Raw genomic sequence first — 17,065 nt, 5'->3', positions numbered from 1 at the left:
TTGCCTTTTCCTTCTGTTGGTGGTTTCCTTTGCTGTACAGAAGTTTTTGGTTTGATGTAGTCCCACATGTTTGTTTTTGTTGCCTTTGTTTTCAGAGCAGATATAAAAAATCATCACCAAGACCAGTGTGAAAGAGCTAACCGCTGTGTTTTTCTTGTAGGAGTTTTATTGTTTCAGGTCTTAAGTCCAAGTCTTTGATTCATTTTGCATTAATTTTTTGTGTTGAGTTTATCTTTTAGTTTTATCTTTTTGGATGAGTTTCTTTTTAGTTAATAGAGCTCTTACTTTATTAAACCAGGAAAATACATAAGTGATGCTTATAATTTGCCTTCTACTTGTCTTTGTTTAGACTGGATTCCCTTTTTTTCCTTAATACATTGTTTTTAGGCACATTGAGAATGAGGTTGACAACCTGCTGCCAAATTTGGGAATAAGGAAGAAAGGAGACTCATAAGTTGTGGTTTTATAGTTAGAGAGTACAAAAAATATTGCCATCAAGGATGTAATTTTTTTAGAAACAGAAATAAAATGTAGGCTTTCATAAGCATTTTACCCCCTCTTGATATATTGACTCACCAGACAGCTTTTCATAATGGAATAGAGAATATCCGAAGCAGCCTTGGTTCCTTGACTCTGACTTATCCCCTCTGTATTATCCTAACTTGTGTTGGTCTCAGTGACCTCCTTGACGCCTCTCTCCAGTTAATCCTTCTGATCCATTCTGTTCCACTTCTTAAAATTAGAAGCCCAGTTTTGTATAGCATGAAGTTGATGGAATACTGTTCTTTGCTGATCTTCAGTTTACATTAATTGGCCTTTTCTCTTCCTCTCTAAATTCTTTCCCCTTTCCCAAATGTGCCATTTCCTTTGACTTGTAACATTTCTTCTCCTTGGCAGTTCATGCCCTCAGCATTGCCCTGTGTAGCAAATACCTACTTCTAGATTCCTTTCCATAATCTCAGTAAAAATTCATTTCTTCCTTCTCTGCTTCTTGGTGGCTCAGATGGTAAAGAATCTGCCTGCAGTGTAGGAAACCTGGATTCGATCCCTGGGTTGGGAAGATTCTCTGGAGAAGGGCATGGCTACGCACACCAGTATTCTTGCCTGGGAAATCCCATGGACAGAGGAGCCTGGGGGGCTGCAGTTCATGGGGTCACAAAGAATCAGACAGGGCTAACAGGCGCGACTGACACTTTCACTTTCTGTTCCTTCATGGCACTTTGTCTATACTACGAACATACAACTGTTGGTTGCGTATATTCAGTTTAGTGGTCATAAGAGAATTTGAGGCAATGAGTAAGAAAAGCACATGTTCTTTGTGACTGAAAACTATTGATATGGGACTGAAGGAATTTAAACAAGAAACCTTGAATGGAGAACATGCTGTAAAACAGCCTTGACTTTACTAACTACCAGGACAAAGAAAAGCATTTGGAATTACCTGGTTCCTGTTATCATGTAGAAAGGAAGTAGGTGTATCAAGAGAGGGAGACTGTTTCTTGCCCTGAATCCAGAAGTGAATTTTTGATAAGATACTTTTGTGATACTGATATAAGGGACTGTAAAAGGATTTTCAGCGACAAGTAAGAGAAACCCCTGAGTCAGCTGACTTTAACAATAAGAAAATCATTATCTTTCTGACCCAGAGGGATGGTATGGGGAGGGAGGTGGGAGGGGGGTTCAGGATGGGGAACACGTGTACATCCATGGCAGATTCATGTTGATGTATGGCAAAACCAATACAATATTGTAATTAGCCTCCAATTAAAATAAATAAATTTATATTTTAAAAAATAAATAAAAAATCTTTATCTTTCAGAACAATTACAGGTGAGAGAGGGTTTCTCAGGTGGCGCTAGTGGTAAAGAACCCACCTCCCAATGCAGGAGACCTAAGAGACGCAGGTTTGATCCCTAGGTTGGGAAGATCCCCTGTAGGAGGGCATGGCAAGCCACTCCAGTATTCATGACTGGAGAATCCCATGGACAAAGGAGTATGAAAGGCTACGGTCCATAGGATCACAAAGAGTCTGACACGGCTGAAGTGACTTAGCACACATGGATGTGAGTGGGAGGCTCTTGGATTAGCTATTCGTGACCGCACAATACCTTAAAGACCCAGTTCTTCCTACCCCATCCCCTCAACACGTTAGCTTCATATGCAGGCTACTTACCCTCGTTGTCAAAAAGTAGTTCTAGACATTACAGTTCATGACACTGCCAGTGCCAGACGAGTAGTCATCTTTTTCCTCATGTCATTTTAACATCATAGGACACTGTTCTAGAAGTCATTTCATCAGATTTCCCTCCGTGTCTAATTGGCTAGAATTTCTTAAACATACTCATGTTGAAAGCAGTCATTGACCAGGGGAATAGGATTTCCTTGATTGCTTACTGAGCCACCAGCGCTGGGGCTCAGATCAGCTTTTCCTGAAGCATACGGTGGACATGAAACAGGAGGATAACTGACAAGTTCAGGGCTCTGTTGGGAAGGAGGACAGTTATACAAGGCACCTAAGTGTCCACTGCAGAGACCAATGGAATAGCATCAGTTCTAGTTTTCTTATCTCCCTAAAAAGTGGGTCTCTATAGATTAAATAAAAGTTGTACCTTTAAGCCAGAAATAATAATTTCATATTGCATGCTGATACTGTTGGTTGTGTTTGGCTGGTTGGTCTCTTGTTGGGAAAGATTCTGAGTTAGCCAGCTAGAGTGCCTGGATGTATTTAGTGAATGAGTGTAGAAAGTGAGGGGTGCCTGCCTATGCTTATATGTTAGTTGTCCCTATTTTAAGCTGTTGTTATTGTAATTTTATTACAGTTACTTTTATTGCACTCACAGCTCACATTGTTTAGCTTAGTAAAATTCTATTAACTTTCACCTTGCTTTTTGTGTAAAACATGATTCCCTATCTTTAATCATTTGACTTTTACTTGAAGATTTTCCTGCAGGAGAAAATTTCAGCTTTGGTCTTTTCAATTTTTTTTTTCACTTTCCACCTTTCAGAGACCCAAATGAATGCAATTTTCAGAATTGCAAAGTACAAATATCCTGCCCTCTGACAAAAATGTATATATTTATATCCAGAGTATACTTTATTAATAAATCTTTAGGGAAGGGAGATGGAGAAGGCAATGGCAACCCACTCCAGTACTCTTGCCTGGAAAATTCCATGGACAGAGGAGCCTGGTAGGCTGCAGTCCATGGGGTCGCGAAGAGTCGGACACGACTGAGTGGCTTTGCTTTCACTTTTCACTTTCATGCATTGGAGAAGGAAATGGCAACCCACTCCAGTATTCTTGCCTGGAGAATCCCAGGGATGGCATAGCCTGGTGGGTTGCCATCTATGGGATCTCACAGAGTCGGACATGACTGAAGCGACTTAGCAGCACTTAGCAGCAGGAAAGGGAGAACAGAGAGCTTTTCACTGTACAAGTCAGTTAGCAGATTTTTGAAATGTAGTGAAAAAATTTTGATACAGTATAAAACTTACTTCCATGGAGATCCAGATTCATCACAATTAAAATTCAAGTCTGCTGCAGACTTCAGAGAGCTAATGTGAAGGAGCTCCATCTTATTATTCAGTTCTAATACAAACTAGAATCGAAACTTTTCCTAGACTTTTCACTTTATTAAATACCTTTTGAGTTGAGATAATGTCATAATTTTCCAACTTTGTGTTCGAGTTATTTGACCAAGTAGTTGACCATTGAACAATGCACGGGTTAGGGGCATCCACCCTCCGTGAATGTGAAAACCCGAGGAAACCTTATAGTTAGCCGTCACCGACAGTCCTCTGGTTCCATGTCCTCAGATTCAACCAACCATGGATTGTGTAATACTGTAGTATTTTTTTAATTAATTGCTTTTGGCTGTGCTAGGTCTTTATGGTGCATGCAGGCTTTCTCTAGTAGTAAGAGGGGCTACTCTTCATTGCTGTGTGTGGGCTGCTCATTGCGGGGGCTTCTCTTGCTGAGGAGCATGGGCTCTTGCATGCCTGGGCTTCAGTAGTTGCAGCTTGCGGTCTCTAGAGCACGGGTTCAGTTGTAGGGTATGGCCTTAGGTGCTCTGCAGCATGTGGGATCTTTCCGGATCAGGGATCAAACCTATGTCCCCTGCATTTGCAGGCAGATTCCTAATCACTGGACCGCCAGGGAAGTCCCCGATAGTATTTATTATAGGAAAAAAAATCCATGTGTAATTGGACGCCTGCAGTTCAAACTCATGTTGTTGAAGAGTCAGCTGTACCTCATGGTGGACAAAAGCATTGCAGCTCCAAAAGACTAAAGCCATGAAGTGAGTTAGAGATTGGGCTCTTGCTGGTTTTCAGGGTTTCCAATTTCCAGTTTCAGGTTCTTAGTATTTGATTCTATCAGGTGGACTGACTGGGTCAGAGACAGTTGTTTCAAAAATGAATTTTTTAATGACCGAGGATAAGAAGAAAAGGACATTCATGTGCCCTACAAGAGTGAGTCCGATCAGGTTTCTGGTTTCAGCACTTGTCCCTAACCCTGAATCGAAGGTTATTTGTATAGCTAAGTCAAGAAATGCCCTTCACGTATACTTGCTACAAAACATAACAGAAAGCAAGCTTTCTTTGCCACAGTTTTTTATTGGTTAAGAACTTAATGACTCTGATAAATTACTGAAGTCTGTTCTAAATTAGGAACAGTAAAGTTCATTCTTTTAACTTGATTCACTAGAGAGTATTCATCTTGTCTCCCTGGAACCAGTGTTGACTGAATAGGAATCTATCTTATCTCTGCTAATGTAAAGAGCAGTGATGCAGATAATGAAAATAAAATGGTCTGTAACTGCCCTGCAGTGCTATCAGGGACAAGTTCTTCATAGCATAGTAATGTCATTTGGAGCACAAAGTAGATTGTTACATAATTAATAGTGTTTTAAAGATGTTGCTGTTTAAATTATTGTTACTATTATGATGTTTTAGACTATGATATTATGATGTTTCTAGATTATACAATAATCTAGACATATGAAGATTAATGGTAAAAGAAAAAGTATTAATTTTAAGTGTTTCTGAGTATCATTTTTAGAAAGATTATAAAAGGTACACCTTGTTTTTGTCAAGTGGTTTATGGTTCAAAAGTTTCCTGTAAATAAATGTCTTATGATTTATTACCTAAATATTCAAGCAAAATGCTCAATGCAAAAGGTATGTTATAGACTTTTTTAAATTTATTTAAAACTTTTTTTAAAAAATTGCAGCTGTATGTTAATGTCTCATCTTGAAGAACCAAAAGTAACAGAAGATGAAGAACCACCCACAGAACAGGATAAGAGGAAAAAGATGGTAAGTTACAAAAGTAGCTTCTAAAATCTGGGAAAATCATATATCATCGTTATATTCTGGAGATTTGAAGATACTTGGTGGTCCATTCTTCCATCTATCAATCCATCTGTCATCCATCCATCTGTCCATCCCTTGTTGCAGAATCAATATAAAATAACGATTTTGAAGGTTTGGGTGTACTTCTAAAACAGATAAATTGTATTCCTAGTGCAGGAAGTTGAGTTTAACTCTTGATCTGAAATAATTGTTTCTTGTCTTAGCAGAGGACTTACTCCTTTACTTATAAGAACCATGTGACCCTCAAACCTTACTTAAATTGTAATGCTCATTCTTCTGCTTTGAGATTTATTAACATTTCCTTTTTCCCTGTTAGTTCATGGATCTTGTAATGAATTGTTTTTTGAAATATAAATCTTTATAAGAATGCCTTTAAATTAATGGCTAGATTGTTTTGAAAACCATAACTCTTACTACAAGAATCTGATAAGAAAAGAGTTATTTATAATCATAATTTGTAAATACTTTGACACATGAATATAAAATAGGTACATAAATAAATTTTTTCTCCTTTTTCTCTTGGAATCTGCTCTAGTCTCCTGACCTTACCAAATATTAACTTCATTGTGCCTTCTGTCCTTATTTGCAATTGAGAACACCACCACTATCTACCTCAAAGGTAGAATAGATAAATTAATATATAAAATGATCATGAGATAATGCTGAGCACCTAATAGTTAATGTTGGGTATCATTATTTTAGTCTACCTGTGATATTCACCTCCTGAATTATCCCACATTAATCCTCAAGGGTTTCATCCTCAGTGTATAGCTGATACTGTACTGTTCTGACAGCTGTGTTTGAGTTTAATCCATTTTATTTTGTTTTTATGCTAGGTGTCATCTCCCTAGCACTAGTGTAGAAGAAAGGACAATATTCAAGAATTTGTAAAACCTGAATGCTGGTCCTGTTTGTGGTGTTAAATTATGACCTTGAGCAAGTCACACCGTCTCTTGAGAACTATTTTCTCTTCTGAGAAATGAGGGGGAAATTGGATTAGCAAATTCCAAGGGCAGTGAGCTAAAAATTATTTGTGTGGGTTTTTTTTTTTTTTTTTAGCTCTTAATACTGTTCCTTTCCTTCCCCAATATATAGAATCCCAGTGAAGTTTTCAGTTGTGAGTGTACCTCTGGAAATAATAATTCTCCTGTGAAATGAGACTGCTAAGTGGTATCCTAAATACATGAATAATGTATTTTCTGCATTTAGAATGATGACAGCCTTTTGGTATAACATAATACTTTATCTTTCCTCTGGCTTTTTTAAACTTCGACTATATCATTGATGTTGTAGAAAAATATGGTAGCATTTTTCTTAAAAAGACTCTGTACTTGTAAATGAATGATAGGTATCCTGGTTCCTTTTAGTCATCAGCTTTTTGTATACTTTAATAACATGCTTAGTCTGGTTGCATCTACTTTTTGCGTATTGATCTGCTCAGATCTGTTTTTTATTACATATAGAGTGCTTCATAACATCATAGGGTAGTCATTTCAATTCTAACTTTATTTTGAATGTATATGAAATATTATCTCAAAGGGTAGTATAAGAACATAGTTTTAGAAATAACCCTTAAAGGTTTTTGATTCAGTTTTGTTATATCCTGAATTTTATTTGAGAGCTCATTATTTTATCATTATTGTTTTATTTTAGGTAGTATTGATTTATAGAACAACTTTTATTTTTTAAAGTGATTTTATTTGAAATTAGTCTTCACAGAGGCTATTGGATGTAGATTTACATTGTCATTTCTGTTAAGATTTCTAGTGCCTTAGACTTAAAGCTTAGTCTTATGCTGTTAATATCAGCATTTATGATCATTGTGGGGATTTTGTATCTTAGCCTTGAATAAATATAAGTACGAATACAGGGCTAATTTTTCAATAACTTTTCAGTAACAAACAAAATTAGTTTCAGTGTATCTTCAAGGTTACAAGAATAAAATATGTATTTTTTCCCATAATTATATCATCTTTCTTGTACTGTGATGTTTTTAACATTAGAAATTTTTTGAGAACTAACTAGATGTATCTTGGTTGTAATTTCAAAGGGTAGTATTTGCTGGTAGATGATTATGAATTACTGTTCAAAAGAAAAACCAGTCTAGCATCAAAGATTACCTTCATTTTAAAATGGAGTTTTTTATTTACTCAGAAGAAAACGTGTAGCTGCTTGATTCCAAGGTTTGTAATTGAATGTTTGATTTGCTGTCACTGTTGCCTTAAAGTGGTCCCTAAAATGTGGTGTCTTCATTTCAGTAGCTGCTTTGATAGAGCAAAGCAGTGGTGATTGTAATTCAGAAAGATGGATAATTAGTATTATATCAAATGTGACAAATGATTTTCCATAAGTTTATGAAGATTCTCTATATTTCATCTTAAATAAGGATGAAATTTCCGTTCAGAAAAGCTATTAAGCTTTCCAGACTTTTGATTGTGTGCTTTTTAAATCCAGCTCCCTCTGTACTTTCTGTTTTGGGGGAACTCATTCTGAGAAGATTGAACGTGGCTCAAGCGTTTCATTTCATTTCTAAGTTTCCTCTCTGTCCTGTCTGCTTCCATAGTAGGACAGTGGTTTCATGATCTCTCTTCTATAAAGAATTTAGCTGGCACATTAACATTTTAAGTTGTTTGTAATTTCTTTTTTGTGAAATGTGACATACAAGCCACTTATAAGTTGAAACTTCTCAAATTGAAGTTTTGAGCATATTAATGCTTTCTGGCAACCTTATGGTACCTAAGAAAGCATTGTTAATGTAACATTTGATACAGTAAGTAGAGCTGTTTCGATCATTCTTTCCTGTTAAATATTTCTCAGTTTAAGCCCTAGAAATATTTTTATAATGTTTCTATAAAAATAATCTAGTTTTATGTATACTTAATAGATACTTTAATTGATAATGGGGTATAAATAAGTTGAACATTATTAAAACTGTGCTAACTTCTCACTTTTCATGGTAGCACAAATAAAGCTCTGTCCAAGCATCATTCATATGTCTTCTGCTTTTGCTGTAGCCCAGCTAAGCAAATTGATGGCATGTTAGGTTTTGTTGCATCTTACTTGATAAGTTCATGACCAAATCCTGGGTCTTATGGTGAATATAGTAAATCTGAGCACACCTTGTGTACTGCCTTTGAGTGAGTGTTGTCTACTTTGCTACTACTGCTGGTTCCAGGAGGGACAGAGGTGCTGTGTTCTGGGAATGGAATTTGTTTGAAAATCACAGCCTACAGGTAGCTGATATTTCTCCTTCTGAGAACAGACTGCCTCTTCCTCCACCTTTGCCTCTTCCTCCTCTCCCCTCAACTTTCTTCCTCTCATCAGCTCTCCCTGAAAACTTATTTGCCTACCTATGAAATGTAGCAGTTTTCCTCAGACTTTTACTTACATGTATAGAATATACTGTTGGAGGGAAGGTTACCCTTTTCAGTTCCACACTGTTATTTTGTAAATCTTAAGTCCAAATATAACCTCAGTTAGGTGCTCTGTGGTGATGGTTTGTTGTGGGATGTTGTAAACTCGCCCTGAATTATTTTGATCACTGAGAACCATTAGGATCTTTCTTTTGGCTGTCCCATTTGCCTCTAGAAAAACTCAACAAAACTAGTATAAAGACAGAATTATATTTGATTGTAACTATTTTGGTACTGTCTTCTTCTTAATTAAATGTCAGTACCCTGAATTGTGGGCTTTCTGGGTAGCTCAGCTGGTAAAGAATCCACCTGCAATGCAGGAGACCCTGGTTCGATTCCTGGGTTGGGAAGATCCCCTGGAGAAGGGATAGGCTACCCACTCCAGTATTCTTGGGCTTCCCTGGTGGCTCAGATGGTAAAGAATCTGCCTGCAATGCAGGAGACCCCGGTTTGATTCCTGGGTTGGGAAGATCCCCTGGAGAAGGGCATGGCAATGCACTCCAGTATTCTTGCCTGGAAAATTCCATGGACAGAGGAGCCTGGCAGGCTACAGTCCATGGGGTCGTAAAGAGTTAGACACGACTGAGCGATGAAACACAAGCAGAGCATCTTGAAATGCATGGTAAAGAGACATTTTAATTTTAGAAATAATATGAGGTTAGTTCATTATCTTGTTATTCGTGGTTTTTAAACTGCTTTTGTGAATCCTTACCCTATCACATTTAGTAATTGAGGTAACATACAAATGCTGAAAATGCTCTTTACTGTTCAGCTTGCATGAAATGGCACGCTGGTTATGAACTTGGAGCTTTCTGCCTTTTCTCAACATGCCCAGTTTCATTTTCACCTTTACTTCTCATGCTACATCTCGACTTTATCTTCACTTGAAATGATCCCACCCGAAATCCTGAACTCTGACATTTCTCTCTCATCACAACCTTTTCTTCTTCCTTACTAACTATTCCTTTTCTCCTGGCAAATCTGCTTTGTCCCTTTATCTGAAGCCTCATAATTCATTCTTGTTTTTGCAATCACTTTCCCAGCTTTTGGGCTTTCCTGGTGGCTTAGTGGTAAAGAATTCACCTGCCAATGCAAGAAATGTGGGCTTCGATCCCTGGATCAGGAAGATCCTCTGAAAAGGGAAGTGGCAACCCGAGTATCCTTGCTTGGGAAATCCCATGGACAGAGGAGCCTGGTGGGCTGCAATCCATGGGATTGCGGAGTTGGACGCAGCTTAGTGACTGAACGTATATGTGTATGTACCCAGCTTTTAACCTAGATTTCCTTGTTTTTCTGTAGTTTTTAAAGACACATTGTATAGAGAAGGAAAGAGAAGGATGATGGCAAACTTGTCATTGGAAACAGTATAAGCGACCCAGTGGCAGTGCAGCATTTCTAAAGTAATAAAAGAAAAAAAGCATTCTCTTATTCTCACATTACTAAAATAATCTTTTTTTTTTTTTTGGCTGTGCCGTGCTGCATGTAGAATCTTAATTACCTGACTAGGGATCAAACCCATGCCTCCTGTATTGGGAGCATGGAGTCTTAACCACTTGACTGCCATTTTTACTACTGAAAATAAAAATTGTTTTATTTAATCTCTACTTAATTTGTAAGTGTTGGTCACTCAGTCGTGTCCAACTCTCTGTGACCCCATAGACTGTAGCCTGCCAGGCTCCTCTGTCCATAGAATTCTTGTGAAGTCTTTTTGAAATTTTATTTTGATGACAATGGAAGATATCCTGTCTTTTGATTTTTCTTTATTCAACAAGATCTCTTTTGTATAGTTCTTCTGTGTATTCTTACCATCTCATCTTAGTATCTTCTACTTCTGTTAGGTCCATACCATTTCTGTCCTTTATTGAGCCCATCTTTGCACGAAATGTTCCCTTGGTACCTCTGATTTTCTTGAAGAGATCTCTAGTCTTTCCCATTTTATTGTTTTCCTGTATTTCTTTGCATTGTTTACTTAGGAAGGCTTTCTTATCTCTCCTTGCTATTCTTTGAAACTCTGCATTCAGATGGGTATATCTTTCTTTTTCTCTTTTGCCTTTCCCTTCTCTTTTTCTCAGGTATTTATAAGGCCTCCTCAGATAACCATTTTGCTCTTTTGCATTTCTTTTTCTTGGGAATGGTTTTGATCACTGCCTTCTGTACAGTGTTACAAACCTCCGTCCATATATCTTCAGGCATCATGTCTATCAGATCTAATCCCTGAAATCTATTTGTCACTTCTACTGTATAATCATAAGGGATTTGATTTAGGTCATACCTGTATGGCCTAAATAGTGGCCTAAAATAGTGTTTTTCCCTACTTCCTTCAATTTAAATCTAAATTTTGCAATAAAGAGTTCATTATTAGAGCCACAGTCAGCTCCTGCTCTTGTTTTTGCTGACTGTATAGAGCTTTTCCAGCAAAGATATAATCAATCTGATTTCAGTAGTTAGACAACTATCTCTCTATACCTCCACACAATGGCAATCAAGTAGCATCTTCAAAATGAACTATTTTTCTTTTGCATTTGTTTTTTATGTTTGACTGGTATACTGCTGTTAATATATCCTTATCTTGATTTTTAGGTGATGCTAAGATGTAACCAAAACTGTCCTAGGACACATAACTTTACCTAAGGCCAGCTATATAAAAATACTAAGTATTTCAAAGTTGGATTGAACAAAACTTTTTTAACCAGTGAGAGCTCAAAGTCAATGTTAAATTTATCCCAAATCTTGAAATACGCTATTGCAGTGGTTAATTCAACTCTCACAGACTGTAGAGTTGCATGTGACATTAAAAATTCCAAGAGGATAGGAAATAATGACTTGAAATAATCCAACTGAGATGTAATAAAATCACAAATTGATAACCAGACATCCTCCTGAGATAGCAGTTTTTCCCTTGATGAAGCTAAAATGTTAATCAAAAAGTAGTCTGAGATCCAGAGGTTAAGATCTTTCACAGTAGGCTACATAATAGTAATCAAAAGACACTGCAAAAGACAATTCTATTGAAAATGCCCTTGGAAGTAAATGAAATGATGCTTCTAAGTTTTTGTTTTTAGTTAAGATTTCAGATTAATTGCCTGCTGACATCAGTATTGTTCTTGAGTATTAAAAAACTCATTTGTATTGAGTTTTTTAATTTTAATGAGGCAGCCTCATTATTCATTATTTACTTGCAAAGAGTCTGATATGACTGAGTGACTGAACAACAACAAATTGAATTGTTGCTAAAAACCTTAGGAAAAGTTCAGTAATTTGCCACTCTTCACTGGGAAACTTAGGCGATTTGGTATTGACTCAGAGAAGGCAATGGCACCCCACTCCAGTACTGCCTGGAAATCCCATGGACAGAGGAGCCTGGTAGGCTGCAGTCCATGGGGTCGCTAAGAGTCGGACACGGCTGAGCGACTTCACTTTCACTTTTCACTTTCATGCGTTGGAGAAGGAAATGGCAACCCACTCCAGTGTTCTTGCCTGGAGAATCCCAGGGACAGGGGAGCCTGGTGGGCTTCTGTCTATGGGGTTGCACAGAGTCGGACACGACTGAAGTGACTTAGCAGTAGCAGTGTATATAAAGAAGATATAAAAGACATGGGTTTGATCCCTAGGTTGGGAAGATCCCCTGGAGGAGGAAATAGCAACCCACTCCAATATTCTTGCCTGGATAATCCCATGAACTCAGGAGCCTGGCAGACTGTAGTCGTTGGGGTTGCACAGAGTCGGACATAACTGAGCACGCACACCCCCATGCAAATAAAGTCTTCATATTCTAGATGAAGAATATGGCCTAGTTTAGGAGCACTTAGGTAACACTCCAGTGAACTTTAGACTGTCTACTTGATGGTTTTTCCTACTTTATTCCTCTACTGCTTCTTTCTTTTTCTCAATAAATGATCAGTAATGCTAGTTGTGTTTTTATAAGGAGCCTATCTTTTGAAGAAAGGGGAATTTAGGAAACCTTTTCAAAGAGTTGTTCTACATCAGGAAGTTCCTATTTTGAAGACTTTTTTTTTTTTAATTATGAAAGTAACCTATACTAATTTAAAAGTCATGAAATCTTTGTCTGATGTGCAATACCCTTTTCCAAGGCAACACTTATAATAATACTAAGAGATTCCTTCCCTTTTCATTGTGTGAACATTTGTACTGGTGGTGCTAAAACCATATGGGGTACGCTGTTGTACCGTATGGTATAACTGCTGGCACTTCAGCATTGATGAGGTCAGTGCAGCTAACTATACAGCTATACTAGTAGTCGTCATATTCTCCACTGCCATACTCTTAGTTTTTGTTTTTTAAAGCCAGTTTCATTTTAGAGTGTTTTTGATGGCACAGTACAAATTATTAAGTTTCCTAAATCTCCACTCTTGAGTGTACATCTTTTAAATATTTTCTGTCAAAATGGTAATGTCCTCTGACAGTGGTTGGTCTTGAGGAAAACTACTTTTTGATTGAGTTTTGAGCTGAATTAAACCTTGTTCATGAATGCCACTTGAATGTGGATGTGGAAGAGCATTTGAAAGATAAAGATGATTATTCACACTTGAGTATTTGGCATGCATTTTCTTGAAAGCAAGCACATCACTTCAAGGAAAACAGCTAACAATTTAAATTTGTATGCCCAGTGGTGGTATATGAATTATCCTGTACCCTGGGCATTATGATAATAAGAAAGCAATACTTTTTTGTTTAATGTACTTTCTCTAATTATGAGTGAGGTCTACGAATGAATGACTTGTTTATTTTTTTTTTATTAGAAAGTATATTTGGTTATTTTTCCCTTTGGTTTTAAATAAGAATGACAGTTTGTTTCCCAGGAATGGTCATAATAATATCTCCCATTCCACATGCTATTCTTAAAATGTGACTTTGACATTCTTCCTCCTTAAAAGGATACATCTGTATTTCCTTCTGTTGAAACTGGTCAGGCTTGCCGATGCTTTATGACTGCTCAATCTAGATCATTAGGTATAGATTCTACTTTATTCTCCAGGAACACTTATGCCTGGACCCCAGCTGCCATGCTGTAAGGGAACCTTAGCATCCACAAGGAGAACATAGGTCTTATTTTCCTCAACTGAAGTCACAGATAACAACCAGCATTAATTGCTAGGCACATAAGCGAGGGACTTTTCAGATGGTCCCAGCTGCCAAGATGACTTGAGTCACTTCTGGCCTTCAAGTCTTCTCAAACGAACCCCCAGAGACCATCCACCCTCAGTCCACTCTTAGGAATTCCAGATCCACTGACTTCATTAACAGTAGAAGAAGAGTTGTTTTATGACACGTGGTTTGGAGTAGTTCATTAAGCCACCATCAGAAAACTGAACAAACTCTTTATAGATTAAAGAAATCAGCCCTCAATTCTCACCTTTGTTTCCATTTATTCATCTATCTGTCTGTCTGTCTATCTAAAACTAGGAACCAGAGTTAGGCTTATTAGGTTGTTAAAGTGAGGGAGAATGCAACACGATGGGGAACACGGGGTGTGTCACAGTGAGTGAACCAAGGAAGAGTTTTATAGGGCTTCGAGAGCTAAAGTTTAGCCGTAGAATGGTTTTGTCAAAGACTGGTCAGAATCTGCAAGCCAGTCGTTTTGCTGGGACAGTCATTGGTCTTGCCTGTGACAAGTTCGTGCAGTTACCGTTCGACCAGACGTCAGTTTCCTTGACTTGGAGCACATGGATCTCAATGAGCTGTGTTAAAAGAGTTTGAGCTTAGAGTGCTTGTCTTGCACGCCATGATTTAGGATAGTTTTCCTGTTTGTAAGTCCTGGTACAGTTTTGCAAGTAGTGGTCTCTGTTTCAATTCTCAGATTCCCCCTTACGGCTGTTAGTGAGGCTTTATTTTTCCTTTTCACTCCCTTTGACTCGCTCTCTGAAAGATGAAGCGTTGTCTTCTGAGCACCTGTCGATCCAGATCTGCACTGCTGTTTGAGAGACCATCACCACGTGTTGTTTTCACCTCTTTAATTGTTAGCGATTTGTTAATTTTAAACTTTTTTTTTTTTTTGAACTCTTCTTTTGTTGTGTTTTGTTTTATGGCAGGATTGGAATAGCTGCCCCCACTCTCAAGAAATAATTTCTCATGTTTTTAATGGGCTTACTCCATTAAAATCTTTAACTGGAAGTTTTTTTATAAGAGTGAATTGAGCATCAACTTTCTATATGTATTTATACACACACATATACATATGTGGCTTCTGTCACAAGGTTAATCCATAGCCTACCTCTTCTTTACTATTTTGAAATGCTACCTTTATTAGGTACTATGTGGCTAGACTTGCATGAAGTCTGCATCCCTGCCTATTTTAATTACTGTAACCTAACTGTATTTTGGAGAAGGCAGTGGCAACCCACCCCAGTACTCTTGCCTGGAAAATCCCATGGACATAGGAGCCTGGTAGGCTGCAGTCCATGGGGTTGCTAAGAGTCGGGCACTACTAAGCCACTTCACTTTCACTTTTCACTTTCATGCATTAGAGAAGGAAATGGCAACCCACTCCAGTGTTCTTGCCTGGAGAATCCCAGGGACGGGGGAGCCTGGTGGGCTGCAGTCTATGAGGTCACACAGAGTCGGACACGACTGAAGCAACTTAGCAGCAACAGTGTATTTTAATACTCATTAATGATTTCTGAGGATATTTTACTTGAAAATTCATCATAATATAATTTTTAAGATAAACTGAACACTTACTAAAGAATTGTTAATTATCTCAGTCTAAAGTGAGAAAGAGGTACAGTTACTGGAAAACACCAAAAAAAGGACTATTTGAAAGTCAGAGGCATAAGACTTCTGCTGTTTTGATGCTAAGAATTGCAGATTTATTTTCCTTTTAGACTATTTCTTAAATCTTTCTAATACATACATACATTCACATTACATTCCAGCTAATTCTTTTGAGCAGTGCATTGAAAGTAATTGCTTCTTTGTTGTCTCACCCTGTGTAATATGAATAAAAACATAGTTTTATCAATAGCTAAGGTGTGCTATTGTGATTCAGAATCAAATGAAGAAAATATGAGAAAGAACATGTCCATTTGTATTAATTGAAAATAATTAAAATGATATAATTCTGTATAAAGGGATACAAATAAAATATCCTTTCTGATGAAAAAGGATTTGTTAACTAAAGAATTAGCAAATTAATTATTTCATAGGATTTCATTGTATCCTAGCTACTTGAATTCATTTTTACATAAACCACAGCAAAGTGAAATGATTTGAAACAGCTTTCATAATTTTATGCTTTTTTTTCTATCTAACGTGATAGTGTATGTGAAGATCATATTAATAGCTCGTCTGATTTTTTTTGGAACTGTCCCTTTGAAATAAATTACTTTAAAACAGATATAAAAGAAGAAAGCTTTTGTTATAGAGAATAGCCAAGTGTTATTTTTAACTGTCTTTTAACTTAAACTGGAGCTAACTTCTTTCCCACCTGCTTTCTTACTGAGCTGGAAGAAGTGAAGAAACGGATGACTTTCTTAACCCTAGTCGGAATGGCTTTATGTCATTTTGTGAATTCAGACAGTGGATCCTTGTTTAATAGTTGTTCCCAACTGAGTGCAATCCCTCCCTGCCGCGCACCGCCCCCCCCACCAACCCCAGGACTTACAACATGTCTGAAAGACATTTCTGTTGTCACAAGGCCAGAGAAGTGCCATGGGGGTTTAGTGGGTAGGAGCTGATGTTGCTGCTAAACATTTTGCGGTACTCAGGAGTAGTTCTTCGTCTTATTTCACTGAACAGTGGGCGCGGGAGGAATGTCACTCAGACATTTTTTAGGTGCCGACTGTGTATCAGAAAATAAACTGGGTTGTAGAGGGCCTGGTATACTCTACGCTAAGTGTGGTAGGCAGAATAATCCCTTTCATCTTCAGGGACATCTGTGCCCTAGCCCCTGGAGCTATGAATATGTTGTGTCCTTCATGACCATGTTTTATTGCACAGCAAAGTGGAATTAAGGTTGCTAATTGGCTGATCACAAAGGAGATTATTCAGGTGGGTCAAGTGTAATCACAAGAGTCCATAGAAGCGAAGAGGGAGGCAGGTGGAGAGGGTCAGAATGATGCAGGGGCAAAACGACTCCATCTGCTGTTGCTTTAAAGATGGAGTGAGAAGGCTGCTAGAATAAAAGGCAAGCAGATTCTTACCTAAAACCTTCAGAAAGGAAAGCGGGCCTGCTGACACACCTGGATTTTAGCCCGGGGAGACTCTTCTGGCCTTCTCGCCTGTACGAGCAGAGATAGTAAGTTGTGGTTGTTACAGTAGCCGTG

The 17,065-nt window shown here is 37.8% G+C and overlaps 1 protein-coding gene across 1 annotated transcript in view; it reads left to right on the top strand.

The window, feature by feature from the left end:
• Window positions 1-17,065, top strand: part of IPO11 (importin 11) — a 165,117-nt gene that overhangs the window by 136,368 nt on the left and 11,684 nt on the right. Inside the window, exon 28 of the mRNA XM_068990382.1 lies at window positions 5,229-5,313. Within this exon, the coding sequence (XP_068846483.1) occupies window positions 5,229-5,313 (85 nt within the window). The remainder of the gene's footprint in view (window positions 1-5,228; window positions 5,314-17,065) is intronic.

Source organism: Capricornis sumatraensis, chromosome 18, assembly GCF_032405125.1.
Source record: "Capricornis sumatraensis isolate serow.1 chromosome 18, serow.2, whole genome shotgun sequence".
NCBI lineage: Eukaryota > Metazoa > Chordata > Mammalia > Artiodactyla > Bovidae > Capricornis > Capricornis sumatraensis.
The sequence above is the reverse complement of the archived record's forward strand: the minus strand, read 5'-3'. Positions and strand labels throughout refer to the sequence as shown.